This window comes from Citrus sinensis, chromosome 3, assembly GCF_022201045.2.
Source record: "Citrus sinensis cultivar Valencia sweet orange chromosome 3, DVS_A1.0, whole genome shotgun sequence".
NCBI lineage: Eukaryota > Viridiplantae > Streptophyta > Magnoliopsida > Sapindales > Rutaceae > Citrus > Citrus sinensis.
In genome coordinates, this window is record NC_068558.1 from 42,300,021 (window position 1) to 42,319,048 (window position 19,028).

At 34.8% G+C, this 19,028-nt stretch overlaps 3 protein-coding genes across 5 annotated transcripts; all 3 read right to left on the bottom strand.

Annotated features, from left to right (window-relative positions):
- Positions 1-349: 349 nt before the first annotated feature.
- Positions 350-5,247, bottom strand: LOC102612365 (auxin-responsive protein IAA11). Of its 2 annotated transcripts, none has more exons than XM_025098236.2 (5): positions 4,477-5,247; positions 2,399-2,700; positions 1,830-1,972; positions 858-919; positions 350-770 (listed from the first exon to the last, which is right to left on the bottom strand). In XM_025098236.2, exons 1-4 carry the CDS (start codon positions 4,806-4,808, stop codon positions 899-901), a joined length of 798 nt encoding a protein of 265 aa, XP_024954004.2. In that variant the 5' UTR covers positions 4,809-5,247; the 3' UTR covers positions 350-770; positions 858-898. The 2 variants fall into 2 exon arrangements, with proteins under 2 accessions (XP_024954004.2, XP_006479435.2); XM_006479372.4 differs by having other exon boundaries at positions 405-770; positions 1,855-1,972; positions 4,477-5,239.
- A 1,695-nt stretch (positions 5,248-6,942) lies between these two features.
- LOC102612671 (uncharacterized) lies at positions 6,943-10,522 on the bottom strand. Its single transcript, XM_006479373.4, has 4 exons — positions 10,309-10,522; positions 9,803-9,937; positions 7,746-7,933; positions 6,943-7,398 (listed from the first exon to the last, which is right to left on the bottom strand). The coding sequence occupies exons 1-4, from the start codon at positions 10,365-10,367 to the stop codon at positions 7,223-7,225; spliced, it is 558 nt and encodes a 185-aa protein (XP_006479436.2). The 5' UTR covers positions 10,368-10,522; the 3' UTR covers positions 6,943-7,222.
- A 3,074-nt stretch (positions 10,523-13,596) lies between these two features.
- Positions 13,597-17,089, bottom strand: LOC102613175 (hypothetical protein At1g04090-like). 2 transcript variants are annotated; one of them, XM_006479375.4, is made up of 2 exons: positions 16,710-17,089; positions 13,597-15,597 (listed from the first exon to the last, which is right to left on the bottom strand). In XM_006479375.4, the coding sequence occupies exons 1-2, from the start codon at positions 16,810-16,812 to the stop codon at positions 13,991-13,993; spliced, it is 1,710 nt and encodes a 569-aa protein (XP_006479438.2). In that variant the 5' UTR covers positions 16,813-17,089; the 3' UTR covers positions 13,597-13,990. The 2 variants fall into 2 exon arrangements, with proteins under 2 accessions (XP_006479438.2, XP_024954868.2); XM_025099100.2 differs by lacking the exon at positions 16,710-17,089 and adding an exon at positions 16,184-16,351.
- Positions 17,090-19,028: the final 1,939 nt, after the last annotated feature.

The following is a 19,028-nucleotide window of genomic DNA, read 5'->3' on the forward strand; positions in this document are numbered from 1 at the left end:
TTCTGGTACTAATATTTCTGCAGTATTGCAAGACAAAAGAAAACTTCGGTTTCAACTATCTTAAACCGCCTTGGTCAAGTCAAGAGACAGGATTGCTATCCCCATACTTGAAGTTACAAGTTCCCATACTTCGAAACTTCATATGAGTGCAGTACTCTGAAAATTTCGGCAAATTTAAGAGAATTCGCTACAAATAATAAGAATCATGGTAAAAGGGCAAAATTTCAACAAGTCTAACAGAGATAATGAAGTCTCAGTCAGTGAATTCAAACCATTTGTTGCATACAATTATATACTCAACACAAGATTTTTTTTTTTCCAAAAAAAATTCCAATAGACCCAACAAAAATACCAAGATCATCCCTTCCATCGACAAGGAAGAGCAAGCTCATTTCTGAAGCAAATTCCAAAAACATAGAAGTGGTCTGATATATACAGCGTTAAAACACAACGTCCATTCAAGTATATGCTTGTAGGTATTATATATTGTATACTAAGAGGCTTGTAGCTTCCAGAAAGTATAGTGAGTGTTGCCAGATACCAATATTGAGAATGAACATAGGTATAGTAAAATAATAAAGCAACCACAAAACAAACAAACAGCCGTAGAGGGCAAATTTTTACTAGTCAAAACGCTTTTCCTGTTTTCGTATCTCTTTTTCTCCTTTTGTGTCTCTTCTAGGATGCAGTATGTTTTTATCATGCTTAAGAGAAAACAGGCTAGATGGGCCTGTTTCTTTGTCTCCCATTACTTTCTTGTAACCTTGGAGCTGAAAATTAAGAGATAGACAAATGTAATTAGGATGCACAAATATAATGTATCCATCAGTAAATCATTATGTTATGCATCTGCATACCAAGTCCAGTAGCTTCAGATGTCCTCATGATTCGGAGCCTCTTAACAGAGCCAAGAAACATGCTGCATAAAAATTAAGAGATTAATAGAGAAGAAAAAACAAAGATAATTAACTTCATGCAGAGAAGCTTTAGTTAATATCTATCCATATGCGACTCAATGAAGCATCTTTTCTACCTCACTTTCTTATTCCAGATTCCGACCCCCATTATTATGCTTGCATTACATGATCATGTATATCCATAAATGGGCACAAATAAGTATAGAACTAAAAGTGTGCTATATTGTAGCTCTTCTCAGAACTGCCATCAGATAACCTTGAAACTTGCCATACTCAAACATAAAACAAGGAATCACTCTCTCACATGTGATTGTAGGTTCATGACCAAAAAGCCCTTGTCAGAGAGCAACCAAAACACTTAACAAAGTAGTTCGGAAGCATAATGTTTGAGATCTGCCTTGTGGTTAGACTTGCTTGGAGGAGGAGTAAACTCTATTTGCAAATATCTTAAACATGGACTAATGGACATAAATCTTTGACACCCAAAGGGTAATTAATATCAAAATTCAACAAGATAAGCATCCTTGGATAGCAATGAGAAATTGACCCATATGATCTATCTCTCCTATAATGGTATTCCATTCTAGTTAATAGTTATTGAATGGCCATTGATTGGCCACCCTTTGTTCATCGGTTCCTAATTATTAACAAACTTGATCGAGAGAGACAGAGAGAGGCTACCAAACAGTTTTAGATTTAGTCCTTATCCTCATATCAAGGAGACCTGCTGTATTATACAAATAAAATGTCAATGACGATTGTTCTAATGCTCTGTCATCTATTATTCCACCACATTAAGAAGCTTCAGATTCCATATTTCAGTTCAGACCTAGAAAACAGTTATAAAAAATAAATAAAAAAGTAAACAGACACACGTGTCATCTGAATACGGATAGGGTGTCGTATATTTACACAGAAGCATGTTGATGATACATACCCCCATGGGACATCCCCAACAAGCATCCAATCTCCTTCCTTGTCCTCGTACGTGAGCACATAGTCAGATGTTCCATCAAGAAGTTTTGAGGATCTTGTTGGCTCCTGTACGCTTGATCCTAATAACACAAATGATGCTGCTGTCAGCGAAAAACCACATTTACTTCAACAACAAAAACTTTTATTCAATGAACATGCATCCCTCACCACAGAAGTAGAAACTTTATCAGTTTAATGTTTTAAGGAATTTTAGATTTTCCTCAGAATTTCAAGTACAGGCCTGGATTTGGAGGAACTCAAAATTCCATAATTTGAACAAATTTTGATTAGGATAAAAGTAATGCCAATTACACACCTGAAGCATAAAAAATTTGGTCAATGGTGCACGCAAGCAAATAGCTCATCTACATTTCTGATTGATCTTTATGTTAATAATTCAACATAAGATTCGTCCTACTCACAGCTTCTTATTTAGGAAAAGACGACCAATAGAAATATGTGTACCGACGCTAAAACAGGTAAAATGGAGCAAAATTTAAACTCACGAGTTGTTGGCTGGTAGAACATATCCTCCAGAGTCTGTACTAAGCTCTCATAGCAGCCATGAGCATTCAGATCAATCTTCCTTCCAATTGGAATTCCATCCATATTCACCTTCACAAACGGGGAAGTCCTGCCCTTAGCACTAGCACTGTTCTTACTGCAGACATCAGTAGTCTTCTCAACCAAAGAATTTTTTCTTTTATTCTCCATCATTGAGTTGTATTCTTCACTGGCTACTGATTTTGCTTGGTTAACCATGCTGTTCATTCTATAAGCTCTTATAGGAGGCCATCCTACAACTTGGCTGCCTCAAGATTAAGATTTAAAAGGACCCAAAAAAAAAAAATATATATTCAGTTTTAGGCAAATAGAAAAGGTTCTAGACCTTATAGCTAACTACATTTTAAATCCAACGACACTTGAGTAGTATGTTAACAACAAAAACCAATCATATCAGCAAAGAGCCAAGCGCCAGAGAAATATCATAAAAGGAATGGAGTTTCACATGACAACTTTCTTAATCACCTGCCTCAGGCCCTGGCATTGATTTTAAGGTTCAAATATTCACACGTCATGGCCTAATCTTTACAAGTATGACTAAGCAAATCAGCCTGAGTTCTAACTTCCAAGTCACACAATACAGTCAAACAATGAAAAGAATGTTAGAAATCACTATTAACTGATGAGGCATAATGTTTACTGAACCAAAGACAGTTTATACATCAGTACCGTATAAACCCCAAAGTAATCAGCTCAACAATCACTTTCAACAGGAAAATAGTAACTGCCTAAAGAATGATAATGACATATTCAACATTACTCGAGTATTTCCAGATGACCACTCAAAAACTTATCAGTGGATAAGCACTTCCAAAGACTTTAGAAACCACAAGAAGTTGTCAATATGAACAGCCAAACAATTTTTGTTGACCTACTGTGCCTGCCTGGTTCAAATATGAAACTCGCACAACAGCTTCAGCCAGGGCAATGATATCATGCAATCATACACCGAAGCTCAATGCACTAATTGGTAAGGTCCCAAAGTGCCATTTGTCAAAAGAATGACGATGCTTCCATGCAAAGCATTCACCACAAGTGTCAACTAAAGATGCCTTATCGTTCTATCTTTATCTTGTCACCAAAGTTATCAGAATTGTGATCCTACCTCGGTCAGTGAACAGATCTTCAGAATAGTATTGTAGGTTAAAATTAAGAATTACTTGATCATATAACAATCTTCTACATAAAACAATTTGTACATGGTCTAAATTTAATTCTTCATCTCTATAATGAGCAACTTTCTCAAATGCCAAACGGTATAAAAGGCCACCATTCCAAGTATTTGTCGACACATTTGCTGATCCAATTCTATGATCTCATAATCCTATATCAATCTTACATGAATGATTTTTAAAAGAAGAAAGATCATTTCTAAAATGTGAGACATAGCTCTATCCAATTTTATCATTCAGACAAGATTTTGACAACTATGCTTGCTGCTACTTGTGAGTAAAGCAACGGTAAGCTAAATCCATAGAAGCAAGATCTAGTACATCTCAGATTGGTAGTCCAGATCCATGAGGATAAAGTTAATAATAGATTACATAGCAGTTTTGGACTCAAAAAGAAAATTAAATGAAGGACACAACAAAATACAAATTAAAAAAAGCATCCACGCACAGCAGGGAAAACGGAAAGGCAGAGCAATCCAGTCACAAAATACTAGACGATTACCACGCCCATAGCTCCCCATGATTATTTCTTAAGCAATGAATTCTTAAATAATCATCTAGGCCATACCCATATCAATCAACCCCTGTCAAGCCTTATCTCTTTGTAACACCACATTAGGATAAGAAAACCCCCCAGCATAATTTCCAGGGAAATCCGAATCCCTAATTATGAAATTAGGATATCAATTAAGCTACCTATTTTGTTTAGGCTGAAAAATTGAAAATTGCGAGACAGCATATCACCCTGAGATAACACAACTTAAACAGAGAGCCACAAACCATAAGCAACAATAATTCACCTCAGAAAAAAAGAGCTTGAGCACAAATTGAAAATAAAAAACTTTTACCTGGAACCATTAGCAGCAGCCACAGAATCAGAACTTCTCTTGGTGCCAGCAGCGACATAATCACCTCTGCTCAACGAAGAAGACGATGAAGACAAACAAGAAGATGAAGAAACAACAGAAGAAAAATCCTTAGCAGTCAATATCCTTGCATACTGACCGCCGCCACCGCCGCCACCTGAAGCTTGCTGCTGAGCCTTAATAAACCCACCACCACCGAGACTCAACCCAAGACCCAACTCGAGCTCAGACTCAACCGGGCTCGAAGAATCCTCAGATGACAACACAAGATGATCATCCCTTGACACTGTTGACACAGACCCACTAGCAGACATTTTCTATTTTTCTCTTAAAAGCTTCAATCTTTCTGTCAAAGCTTCAAAATTTTAGTAACAAGAAGACAGATTGTGATGTAATAATGCAAAGAGTTTATTCTGGTTTTGAAGAAGAAGAAGAAGAAGAAGAAAGATATTGGGGTGTGTTTGCATTCGCTTGGAGGGTATTATTGGAAAAGTATGCAGAAGTTAAAAGGGAAAGGTTGGTTTGGTGGTGACGGAGATGGTGGTGGTGGTGATTACAGTGGGGTCTACATGTCTGGTTTGTGCGCCTCCATTCATTGTTTTTATCTTTTCCTTATGATTTTTTGTTTTGTTTTTTTTCAGGTTTCTATTTTATTACCCTTTTCTGCTCCCATTGATTGCTTGCTTGTTGCTTCTAGACTTCTAGTTGCCAAGATGACTGAAAGTGGTTGCCTTATTGAAATTGATATACAAGAAAACTTTCAGCTTTCAAGCACCCTGATTTTAAAATTTGGGGTATTTGTGGGATTCTAAATGAATAACAAAATGTGACAAAAACAAAGTTGGATGAGATTAGTAAATGGGCTCAAGTAAGTCCAAAATATATTAATTAAATAGTCTGACCATGTCCCCCTCTCTCTACCAATAATAATAAAAAAAAATCAATCAATCTAGAACTCCATATTTTTAATCTGTCTTCAGGAGTTTAAAGGATAAAATGGTTTTTTTGGTTCCGCTTCAAATCAAATTTTGCATTATTACATTACTCACTCAGAAAGTTGTGAAAATCAAGCACTACTTCAAAATTAAATTTTCTCATAAACCATAAACTAAAATCAATATTAATTACTGGTATATCCTAAACTCGAGTATAATGGTAATATTGGCGTGAGAAAGGCGGGCCAGGGCCGGCCCGTAGAGTAGGCCCAAAGTCTCAATATCGTATCGCGATTCGCGAGAAAGCAAGCATATTTTTGGAAAGAGTTAATATGATATGGCATCCAAAAAGAGACGGCCAAGGGCCAACTACCTCTACGCTCCAAACGACAACCCGACAAGAGTGGGGACAAGCCATCACAAGCACTCGACAGCGTGGGACCCGCGTGTTAGACACAAAACGTGTGACACGTGCGGGTCCACCCACCCGTCAGAGACACAACGCACACGTTCAACGCCAACATCAAGGCACGTAGACAGCTCAACTCGAACGACCGAGACATCATCATCCATCAATCAAAAAGTTGAAAAAAGGGCACCAAAACTTCACGGGGCTTTTGAGTTCCGGAAATTAATAGACACCCTTCAAGTCCGTGAAATGGTGCCTCGCAACGTGGCAGTTGGGCCTCTGTTCCGAGACTTCAACGGGGCGCGGCCTTGTCGTGCGCCCAGGGAACAGAGTCCATTGTTGCCTTGGCTTTCAAACTGTTGTGGTGGGTGCCGCCATAATTTGATACACCGACAATATTATAAATTCCACGCCAGCCCTGCTGCTTTACTGACACGTCAAACTCCAGATTTGAAAAATAGCCTCATAAACAGCGGGTCTTGCCAATTTACATTTACATTTTGTCTAATTGACAGTCCATACAAAAATCATCTTGTCCCACTGTCTCTTACTATAATTGATCAGGATCTGTAACAGCCGGCTGTAAACTTACAGCTGCCATAAACAGAAGCCCCTCTCTTAACTTCCAACCAAGTGACCATTGACCAACCACCTTTATTAGTTATTACTGATCACTTATTTAGTCACTAAGTAATTATAATTAATATGCAGATTTTACCACTTGAGTCCTTGTTATTTGTTCTTATGGCACTAAAACTTTTAAACTGCGTCATTTATGTCCTCGTTAGTCTTTAGTTGCATCTGCTTCGTTCAAATAAACTTTTCATATTCAATGTTTAAAGTAACTAAGAATGAGATGCAAGTTTAATCATGTTTCACTTATTCTCACTAACAACTGAACTTGGTCAAGGATTTGAATAAACACACTGTAATTGAGGACTATCGTGAAGCATTCTTAAAATTTCTGATCTTTGAGATTCTTTCGATAAATTACAAGATCTCAAGTGATAAGAACCCTTAAAACATTCAACAAAAGTTAAAACATACGTTAGAAACAATTTCTCTGAATCCAAATCATTTATTTCCATTTTCCACACACGTATATAAAAATAGAACGTACCAAACTCGTCTTATTTTATAGAAATATTGCAATGCATTACAAAAGCATTTATTCCAAAAGATTTATACCGAATGAACCAACCGAACTGGGTCTTATTTTACAGTCAATTCGCAAAATTTATCTTCTGATGGGGACATCAGATATTGGAGGTTTCTCCACTCTAGTTCATATCACTATCACAGGAGACTTCAAAATTGAAAAATATTATCCACCAAACTTCTAATTTATTTTCAAGTATGGCCGTTCTCATTTCTTCTCAGATTTCTATGATACCTGAGTCTTGCAGTCAGTGCAGGCCTTACAATCCGAAGGTGAGAAAGGATCCAATAGGTTAATTTTTAACGTTTGCTGCTGCCCTTCATTTCCGGGGACGTGAAAACGAGCATCCATTATTAATATTTCCCAGTCTCTTGGCCCCAGAAAGGGAAACCAGCCGGGATCTGTAAAAATATCAACAAATAAGCAAAACGATTTATTTACTAGCAAGGAGAAAAATACAATATCGCTGAAGTTTGTAACTGAGAGAAATCAATCAATATAACTTGGAATCTCTTTCCCCCTAACTGAAACAAAAAGAATTTAAATCCCTAACATAATGCTGACGGAAATTGCATTTTTGCACTTCTCTTGCTTTTTACTCTCAAAGAGAAATAAATTATGGCACAGAAGACGAGCAGGCAACTAATCATACGTCAAATGTATGAGCACAAAAACAAGAATCAAGCACCCAAGATTATACAAGACATGGAATTAGAGGAGGCGAAGAAAAAAAAAAAAAGGCACAAACCTCCATTACGAACTGCCTTCAACTGGAAGATCCCATTACCTTGTGGTCCAGACACAGGGAATGTGCAAGACACAGAATGTCTATGGTGAGTTACAGCAAGAGATGCATTGTACCAGGGGCCCTTCTTTATTGGTTCTCCAATGGCATCAATGACTGCCTGATTCTTACTGGCTTTCTCCATGGCCTTGCTAAGAAGTTATGACGAAACGGTAAACATGACGGTTATATCCACATTTCCATGTAAAATAATGAACAATTTTTTTCTTTCAACTTGAAAAAAATTTGCTCTTCAACAAGAAGAAAGTTTAGAGAAATACAGAATCAAAAAACCAAAAACAAATGAAACACAGCATTATACATCCTTTGGGTGAGAAAGGACAATTTTATTTTCCAGTATGTTGCCCATAAAGTGATATGCATCATTATTTCATAGATTCACACAAAGATAATCATTTCTTATTATTTTATTAGATATTTATGCATTAAAGACTGTCAGCTGGCTGTATGATAGACCAACAGATACCTTATAACATATTTCATATTCTAAACAACAAGGTTAGCTTCTGAACAACAAATTGACCCTTAAGTGGTCTGCACATAAAAGTAGAACCCTGCAACATCCCAATTTTCGAGTCATCGTGTCTCTAAGTGACCGAGAACATAATCTGCTAAAGCTGAAGATGACAGTATCAGAAGTTATTGTTACAGTTAAGGCAAGATACTAAGCTGAAGAGGATGACTAGTAACCAGTCAGCAAGTTTCTTCACTCCTCAGGTCCCTAGCTATCTTTGGACAGTTTTAGGAATTTCCATCTACCATGTATTTGAGAACCTTAATGTACTTCAGCTAATGACAACTGAATCGTAAGCGTCAACAAAGCTGGAATTATCATGGCTGGATTTTGATCATAACAGCTAGAGAAAGATCAGGGGCATTGTTTTTTGGGGACTTGGGAAATATTTACTCATTTCTCCACAATGCTTTAATTAAGTGAGCGCTAGATAATGTTTGGCTTTCAACTATGTTATATGTTCTTAGAACCCTACTTCAGATACCTTCTCTTGGACTTAAATCTATGAACAATAAAACATACAAACTCTGGTTTCTATACAAGGAACTTGAGAAGCATAAATAGCTTATCATTTTAACAAACTAGATCTTGCAAAAGATTTCCACAGGGTACTACAGATTAAGAAGACAACAAGCATTACCCTGCTTCTTGCCCCTCATCTGCCAGCATTAATATTTGGCTGGTGATTTACAAAAAATGCCTAAAGCAGAGAAATAACACAACAAGAATCCACAAAAGCTATCTACATAAACTTGAGTACAGAGAATCATTATTGCATAGGGTTAAAACTACAAGACAGGTCGCTAATCCTAAGAAAAGAGTGGGTCAGTTCCAGAGATTCAACACGGGATGAACAGGAGATCATTCCGAAAAGTCAGCATAATGTAATTAATATATGAATGATAACAGTGAAAACAAAACAGGGTAACCCAAGGCGGCCCATTTATGATCATTAGCATAGGTACCAAAAAACTATATCCATGGTGAACTTGACAAAGTAAAATTAAACAAATGTTATCCACTTTTCAGCTTCCAACCAGAAGGATAATGATGGGAAAAAATCCAGGCAAAAGAAAAAGAATAGAACATGATATAGTTCCTCAAATGTCTATAAGAAGCTCGTTGATAACTTTCATATGGTAAGGATCCATCCAGTCAAGATCTAAGTAAACAAGAAAACAAAATTACTACTAATATGAATAAGTTAAAAGTAAGTTTCTAAAAAAAATAATTAATCAGAAAGAATCGTATAAGAAACCAATGGCCAATAAAACCCATCCAAGGTGAGCTATCTCTCAAATTAAGGGCTTAATGAGATATAAAGCCCTGAGCCTAACATTTTTCAGATGCATCAACAACAAGCAAAATCGTCCTTAATGCAGTAAAATGCAACCTCATTACCGCTTAGATTGTCTAACTGATAGTAAAAAGCCTACGAGCTTCTGCAACTCAATGGATATCTCAGGTCAAAAAATAGAAAATATACCTGCTACAGCTGTGATAAATAGCAAGGTCATCAAGGGCACTTAACGCTACACCACCCGTAACAGTAATCAAGACAAAGGACACTGCTTTACGACCAAATGACTTGCTTTTTTCTTCATCCACAGACTTTGCTGCACTGCAAAAACGAATAGTATTAGAAAAAAACACTTGTTGGGAAAAAAAATCGACAACGCTAATAATATAAGAAATGCAAAACATCTTAAGCATTTAAGTCCTTGACATTTCCCTGTTCCGATATTGAAAAAATAAAACCCTTTATCCAACTGAGACTAATACATAAAATCAGCCGCTATAATTTTTTATTTTTTTCCCCACAAAGCAGAACAACATAACATAAAACGAAAAATTAAAATACAAATATAAAAGTGAAGAAAACGAAGAACCCAGTTAAATAGAATATAAACAGAAACTAATTCTCCAATCCCCACGAATTAAAATGACAATTTGCTTATAAAACTTAAAAAAAAAAAAAAAAAAGGATTGTACCTGGACGCCTTTGAAGTTGGAGGGCTCTTAAAGAAAGAACTCAATCTTCTCGCTAACATTTCTTCCCTCTTTTTCTCTAAATAAAATTTATTTATTTGTTTGTTTGTTTTGTATCTTTGTAATTGTGTGGGCACCGCCGCACCGGCCGCAACGTATTGAGCTTTCTCTGTAAGCGAGTAGTTTTAGACTCGGCTAATTTTTAAAAACCTCCATGAGATTTGTACTTGTTGCAAGTAGATGGCGATAATTTATTTATTTATAAAAAATTCTTTACCATAAGTTAATTTTAATATTGACCATTAGTTGACTGTGCAAAGATAATATTACCCTCAACAATAATTTGTAGACGAAAATAATTAAAAAAAATTAAAATTATTGGCGCGAAAAATACAAACCCTATTTTTTGATAATTTTATCTTTGTCAATTTTAAAAATTTACAATATCATAGGTAAAGATTATAACTATTTCATTTTTAAGTTTTTAATTTTATCTTTTTTGTAGAAACTTTAAGAAAATATCAATAATTTAAAGAGGATTTTTTAAATTTTTAATTTTATCTTTCTTGTAGGAATTTTAAGAAAATATCAATAATTTAAAGAGGGTAAAATAGACAACAATTTTAATTTTTTTTAGTTATTTCCGTCTACAAATTATTATTAAGGGTAATATTATCTTTGCACAGTCAACTAACGGTCAATGTTAAAATTAACTGACGGTAGGAGGTTTTTTACAAATAAATCAATTCTCGCCATCTACTTGTAACAAGTCCAAACCTCAGGAGAGGTTTTTAAAAATTACCCTTTTAGACTCTGACCACTCGGCTGAATTTGATGGGTCAACTCGAAATAAATTATGTAGAGTTGGTCTATCGACGCCCACAAAATTTCTCATAGAACTTCTTTTTAATTGAAATATTAAAATATTTGGAGTTAAATTAATTCATTTTTTTATTTTTAACAAAATTTTAATAATACACTTTAGTGAAATTTCTTTAGAAAAAAATTAATTTAGAATTATTTTTTAAAAATTTATAAGAATTTAAAATATGGAGATATACACTACAAAATTAAAAAATAATAATTCAAGATTTTTATAAATCAAAACTTAAGACAAATATTTCTTTTGGAGGAAACTTTTATGGTAAGATGGTTGATCTTAATATATGGTTAGTAGCAATAGCAACGGGTCGAGCATTATGTAGGAATATTAATACCCATACACTTTACCTATTAAAGGTTTGAACGGATAAAAGTTGGGATTTTCTCAATAAAAATTAAAGATGCTCGTCCCTTTTTTTCTATACCTTATATTCACTTTATTTCTTAACATTTGTATTCATTTAAAAAAGAAAAAAATGATACTTTAATTATTTAGTTCAACATGAACATGTATCATTTTATTCTAAAATATTTTTAAAATTTATTTTTAATTTTAGGTAAGTATTAATTATATTTTGATGATTGTTAAAGTTCAATTTTAATCAATCCATCACTATATATTTGGATCCGAAAAAAAAAAAAGTCTCTACTTTGATATTTCCTTGTCTATCCTTCTCTCCTTTCAACTGACCATGATTTAAATATTATTCTATTGTCATTTGTTTTTAATTACGATAAAATTTTAAATGATCTAGTAAATAACGAGTCCATTAAATGACTAAAATCTCTAAGTAAACGTTTAGGATAATATCATATTAGATTGTTATTCGGATTATTAAGTTGTTAAGTGCTAATATTTATGTTATAGGCTTTTAATTTTTTACTTTAATATTTATTTATTTAACTATTAATTTTAACTTTTAAAAAATTAAAAAAAAGTAGCCAATTGTCAAATGAATTTAGTGAGCATGTAAGTAGGGGTGGGCATGGGTTGGTTTTGGTTGAATTTTAAGTCAACTCAAATCAAACCATAAAAATTTGGATCCAACCCAAATATTTTTAACCCAACCCAACCCAACCCAAACCATTTGGGTTTGGTTTGAATTTTATTATCAAAATAATTTTTATTTTAATGAAATTTAATTATATCAAAATTATAATAATTATTAATTTTTATTAATTATTAAATTGATATTAAAATATAAAAAAAATATAGTGGATAAAAATTTTAAATTTTACAATAACTTAATCCTTAAATTAAAGAATACTAGAAAATCAAAATAAAGTTTAATCACAAAAGTTATTATTTCTCAATAAATAAGATATATACACTTTAATAATAAACTTTCACAAACATGACATTAACAATCTAATAATAAAATTTGCCACTTGTTATTTATTTAATTATGCAGTATTTGTTTTTATTTATCGTTTTGGTAGTTTTGTGTTATGTTGTCTACTTATATGCTTAATTTTATTTACATTATGATATTATCTAGTGTGTATGCTTTATGTTCTAATTTCATTATATGGTAAGCAAAGTTTTGTACAGGGCCTAATATGGGCATTACATTCAATTATTGACAAAAAATTAGCAGCCATCTAGCATATCGGACCCAGTCCAAGCTGAGTTATTATTGATCACTAGTAGAGTCTCTTACTCTTTCTATGATGATCCTTCCATGTGGGAGGAATTATTTTTTGTAAATAAGAAAAAAAATTTATGTTATTTACAACAATATTTATTTAATTTAAATTTATTTTTACATGTCATTTTCATTTTCTAACTGTTGACAATTGATCACGCCGTAAAAAATTTAATGGTGGCCTTTTACTTATTTGTGTTTATTTATTTTGTTTTCATTTATTTCATTTGAAAAATTTGATTGTTGGGGTTTTGTCCATGACCCATGGGTAAACCATACCCAACCCATAATAAAATTGTTTTCTGTATAAAATACACAACTAACCTATTTTCATAATTTACCAAACCCAAACCATTTAATTTGGTTTGGGTTTGGATAAACCCATGGGTTGTGGGTTTATGCCCACCCCTATATGTAAGGGTATTAGTGTTTTATATCCATACCCATTACCCAAGTTATCTAATCGACTATAAAAATTTATAAAAAGAAAATAAAATTAAACCAAATACTCAATCCTAACATAATGGACCCCCATGGGTCCCTATACTTGCAGGAATTTTTTGGCATCCTAGATTAATATTTTACAACTTAATGTATTTTAAGAAATAAAATTCAAAAGTGGTGTTACAAGGATTTTAGAGGGGTGTTAAAGGCTTCACTCTTAATTATGCATGAAGCCCAAATATTGAGGCCCGAGAAAAGCCCATAAAGCCGTTTTTGGTCGGTTTTCAAAGCAACACAACTTCTATTGTACTGGAGAAAATTTCAAATAATCAGCTGAGAAGTATTGGATAAAAGACATCAAAAAATTTAGTTTCTTTCCCTCTATCTCCTAGGCTGTGTTACAAACTCATTGCACTTGTCGCACACCATTTTATCAAATCTGTTCTTCTAACCTGTTCCAATGCAAAATTACTTCTAATTGTTCTGATAAATAATACTGCACAGTGCTTCTTCATACTTTAACAAACAAATCTGTAACTCGGATGTCACTCTGCAGATTCTTCTTCTTCAACCTTCCTTCCTGGAGCTCTTGCTTGGAATGCCAGCTACACCCTTCTTATCTTTAATATATATACAATTATGACTAATATACAATTTTTCCGTAACTTAGTATGAGCACAACAACAGCAGTTGAAGTGGAGTCTGCCATGAACCTAGCCTCTTTCATCACCCACCCAGTTGTTCTTCTCCTTTGGCCCAGTAGGACCTTCTTCGCCATACAGCTCCAATGGCAACTTACTAACTGCATTCTCCACAGAATACCGAATCATCAAGGGCAAAAGCTTGATTATCTTATCTAGCTCAGTTTTGGAATCATAAACGATAGTTGGACCCCACTTTCTCATGAACTGCAGCCAACTAGGCTCAGCAACGACCCCTTCTCCAAGATACTCGGCAGCAACAAGTTCATATTGGATGCTTGAATCCACATATAGATTACTCCGAGCAGCATCATTTCTCACTCCAATCCCAAGTATTTCAGATCCCTGAAGATATGTACCTGGATGAGGAAAGCTTGCATGTCCATTTTTCGAAGAATAAACGATAGCCTTATTTCCCTCTATGTATTCCAAATCATAAGCAGCCACCCATTTGCCGCCACTGTGCTGAGAGAAGTATATGCTCCAGAGTTCTCCAGTAAAATTGCATATGCGGAGAGTAAAATGCTCCCAGTCACCCACATGCTGTCCAATCTTGCTAAAAGCAACATTCATGATTCCAACTTTCAGAGTACCTGGCCCATTGAAGGGACAAAAAACCCACATTACAATATCAGTGAATGTTCCACCAACAGCGGGCTTCACATGAACATAAAGTTTTGCACTTTCCATGTTTCCATGTTTGACAATCTGTCTTCCACCATCACTTGGTAGGTCTATCCAAAACTCTCCGTCATTTCTCCCACCGCTAGGCAAATTTGAGCCACTAGGATCAATGGCCTCACCAACCAAATCCCCGGCCTTGTACAATAGTGCACCATTTGTGAAAAACCATGAAACAGAAGATGGCAAATAAACCTCATCAGCATGAAAGAATACAGTTGGTCCATAATTCCTGATGAGCGCATGAATCTGATCGCAGTTTGGCATTGCATGGAGCTTAGGATCTAAATTCTTTAGGCATGCAATATTCAACTCCTGTCCTGATATCCAATTGCTACTGCAGAAAAATGTCCCCAAAGAAACACCTCTACCCAGCATTCCTCGGTTACAGGGTCTTGTGCTCCAAACCGAAAATGGAGAACTTGAGAATTTAGATATGGCATCAAATATAAGGTGATGAACTTCGCATTTATCAGTTAGATCATCTCGGACACATCTAACTTCATCCAACTCAGGTTTATTTGGAGTTTTGGTAACCAAAAAGCCCATGGACTTATAGCCATCAGGAGGCTGAGGTAACCAGAAGAAAGCACAGCCTTCATAGTTCCCCTGGCCTCCTTCATCTGAACACCAAACTAATGTATAATCAAGGGGATTTTGAAGAGCTGGTGACTTAAAAAGGTTAGAGGTATGAGCTGCTTCTGCCTCAGAGGAAGCCAAGTCCCTGGCCACAAGTACAAAACCTCTCAAAGGCCTACTGTCAAATTGGCAATAGTGACCAAGGCTATAAAATCCATCAGGGATTCCCGCTGGTTCATAAAATGTAGCACTTTTTTTCTTGCTCTGCAAAAGATTGCACCTCCAAATGAAGTTAAACCTGGAAATTCTACAAACTTCTATTTCTCCAAGATTTATTCGTCCAGAAGCAAATCCTTGACCTGAGAAGGCAAACACACAATTACATTGTTCAACATGATAACAGGAAGGCAAAACCAAAAGAAAAATGTTTTGACATTTCATGTAGTTGACATTATTTAAAACTTCCAGCATTTGGAGATACAATATTATGAGCAATTGAAAATTTGACAAAGCATCACATAAATTAAAATGCTCAGTTCAGTAATGGCACCAAAAGATGAATAACAAAAAATGACAATATCTGCCAAAACCACAACATGAAGTTTGCAGGTTGCTCAGGACACTGTCAACAATTCTTTTCTACTAATGTCCTTTAAAATAATAGGCTTGCTACTGCCAATCAAGTACTTCAACTCAACATGAATGCTGACGCTCCAAGCACCAAGAGTTCTATGGTCACAAAAGATGTAAAAGTCTTTTTTGAGATGAATCATTGATAAAATTTTCACCTGCTATAGAAACAAAACAGCAGGAAAAGCAATTAAAAGAATTTTAGAAAGTGAAAGAAAAGAAGAGAAGCAGAAAAGATGGGGTTAGTGGCTACTGAATTTGAGAGAATATAGCGCACAATAGTAAAGAAGAAAGATGAGAAAACCGAGAATATACTTTCATTCTTAATAGCCGTAATCCGCAACCACAAAATAACCCAAGTCACCATCTGAATAAGCTTGTTCTAATGTGATCTACAGAGTTTAATTCGTTTTCCTTGCAATCAGTGAAATAGCTGCGCTAATTCATTGCACACGGCCAAAATGACAAAACAAGCGTTAACCGACTTACGGGAACAAACAGAATGAGAAAATGGTCAACTGTTGAGCATTCACCTAGCCATCTCAAGTTTTTATCCTTTATAGAACCTCAAAGCAGCCCACAGAAACAACATTCACCGACAACGGGCATAAATGCGATAAACAAAATAAATAAACAAATCAATGAAGTGAATACGACCAATGATCCAGAGCCGCATAAGGGTAGAATTCAATAGAACCCAGATACCCAATAAGCTAATTACAATAATATACCAAATACCCATCAACCGAACCGAAAAAAAAGAACTACACAAAAAATAATTAAACCCCACATGCGAATTCGTCCAAAAAATAAAGTATTTTTAATCCAAAATTTGTGATACCTTGAGGCCAGGTGGGAAGTGGAGCAGGCAATGAGAAGGTTCCAGGTTCTGTTGGAGACATATTGTTAACTTCGTTCCAATAAAAGCATTTGCACCCAAACATTTTTCTTGCTCCAAAAAAAAAAAAAGCTCAGATGTTTCTCTGATGATCACGCGTTAGATTCTTGTCTTGCAGCACAACTCAACTTTGATTTAATTATCTCCAATAATTTCGCTAACTTGGCAGTGGAAGCATTTTCCACATGTCTGTGAGATCCGGGGAATCAAATCACCTTCCGGGGGTGGGACCCCGTTACAAATTATAAAACGAACCCCAGTTTCTTGTCGTCTGGAGATAATTTGTAACGGGGAAGATTTGTACATTGTTCTGTTTAGTGTTCGTTAATCTAATTACTAATCTTCGCGGGTAAATAATTTTTTATAAGATTACCATGTACGTCCCTAATTGTTCGCATTTTTCTAGAAGAAGATATAGTATTTCCATTTGTATCATATTGGTCCCTAATGAAATTGCAAGTATGTATGAGACTAATTAGGGACGTTGAACTTAAAGTGTACTTTATACGGACACACGTTCGATTGCTTATTAATTGTTTCTGTAATTCCAAATACTAATCTAAAACAATTATTAAACATCTTAACAATTATAATCATGTTATATTTTTTGCAAAAATAGTTATAGTGTTGTATGTCTAATTATATCCTCATTAATTCTAAGTGGTATGGCTTATTTAAGAGCCATAAGTGCTTATTTAATCGTATAAGCATTTTTTAAAATTTTTTATGGTGTTTAGTTATTTTTTTAATAGAGTTTTTTTAGTTTAAATAAGTTAATTTACCTCTACTAGTAAAAGTCCAAAATTTGAGCTTTTGGAAGTAGAGGCTACAGAACTTTTCTAAAAATATATAATATAAAAAATATCACACATTTTAATGGTTCAAAAGTACTTTTTTTATTGACAACCAAACACCCAATGACTTTTTGTCCAAAAGCTCTATTGGTATAAGCTCTACTGCTATAAGCTCTATTTAATAAGTTGTACCAAACGGAGCCTAAATCTAAATGTGACAAACATTGCATAATTTTATTAAATAATTAATATAGTATGATTTATTGAATAGTTAATCGTCTATTAATAAATGAGTTTATGTGTTGAGAACTCTAAATTCAAACCTAATACCAATACTATTCGATGACATGGATCCGACAAAATTAACACGGTGAAGAGATTTGTGTGCATGTGAAGAGATGGTTTTAGATGATGTCTTATGTGCACTTTAGCTTCATCGTGAGTGTGATTTATAAGTCTACTATAGTTTTTTTTTTTTTTTTTGAGAGGAAGTCTATTATAGTTCAATCGTGGTTATACTTGTCTTCGAATGAATGAATTTTTCCCTATTAAAATTAAAAAAGGAAAAAAGATAAATGAAACAGTGTCACAAAATTAACACTTTTACTTAAACATTAAATGTTAAAAGGAAACTTAACTTTGACTCTTCCATCAATGCTAGAAATTCGAAATCGAGATCTGTTCTTGCCACAATGTTAGAGAAGGCAACCCAACTGATAGAAAATTTAAGGACAAAATGGCTTCAACCGGCGACTCAGAAATTGGGAAATCATAAAGAAGCGCACAACCCGTGACGAAACTGCTTTGCTCGAAACTCTGAGAATTGCCCAGAAGGACTTTCAGTTATGTCTCTGACGCGTGTACGGTCTGAAGGCCAAAAATACCACATGCAAAAGCAAACGGGTGCAGCTCATAACTCATCCCTCAACGGTTGGTAACTTCCCATCGTCCGTACCACGAAATGTTCTAGAAGACAAAATGTACTTTTGTTATGCATACCACGTCACCACACGCCATGCACTCATGCAGCAGCAGATTGGAGTCAACGTACGATTTTTCAGAAGTTGAAAGTAGTAGCATCCGACGGAGCATATGCTCTGCCTCTTTACATCGCTGTTTAAACAATTATCACGCTGTTGGCATGCGAAGAGGGAGAACAATCATAGAAGCCTACCTCTGAGCTTGCCAGCTAATACAAACATGTGATGAACTCACATCACATGATCACAACACAACAGCTAGATATTTTGGGAAATTTGCAACCTACCCCCAAATAAACTGACATTTTGCACCGCGCACCCAAGAAAAATGACATGTTGCACCGCGCCCCCAATTCCGTTAGTTTTTCGGTTATTATTAACAGAATGGTGTGAAATTTAATGAAATGACGAAAATACCCATTTTTTAAATTCAAACACTAAAGCTACAAAAGACCATTTTTTTATTGTGTTAATTGACGTTATTATCC

Excerpts from the sequence above, each read along its gene's own strand:
- LOC102612365 (XM_006479372.4), bottom strand. The coding sequence starts at position 4,808 with ATGTCTGCTAGTGGGTCTGTGTCAACAGTGTCAAGGGATGATCATCTT. Across the intron at positions 2,701-4,476 it reads GCTGCTGCTAATGGTTCCAG|CCAAGTTGTAGGATGGCCTC; the intron begins GTAAAAGTTTTT and ends ATCTTGAGGCAG. Across the intron at positions 1,973-2,398 it reads GTTCTACCAGCCAACAACTC|GATCAAGCGTACAGGAGCCA; the intron begins GTGAGTTTAAAT and ends TTGTGTTATTAG.
- LOC102612671 (XM_006479373.4), bottom strand. The coding sequence starts at position 10,367 with ATGTTAGCGAGAAGATTGAGTTCTTTCTTTAAGAGCCCTCCAACTTCA. Across the intron at positions 7,934-9,802 it reads ATTTATCACAGCTGTAGCAG|CAAGGCCATGGAGAAAGCCA; the intron begins GTATATTTTCTA and ends ATAACTTCTTAG. Across the intron at positions 7,399-7,745 it reads GAAGGCAGTTCGTAATGGAG|ATCCCGGCTGGTTTCCCTTT; the intron begins GTTTGTGCCTTT and ends ATATTTTTACAG.
- LOC102613175 (XM_006479375.4), bottom strand. The coding sequence starts at position 16,812 with ATGTTTGGGTGCAAATGCTTTTATTGGAACGAAGTTAACAATATGTCT. Across the intron at positions 15,598-16,709 it reads ACTTCCCACCTGGCCTCAAG|GTCAAGGATTTGCTTCTGGA; the intron begins GTATCACAAATT and ends TTGCCTTCTCAG.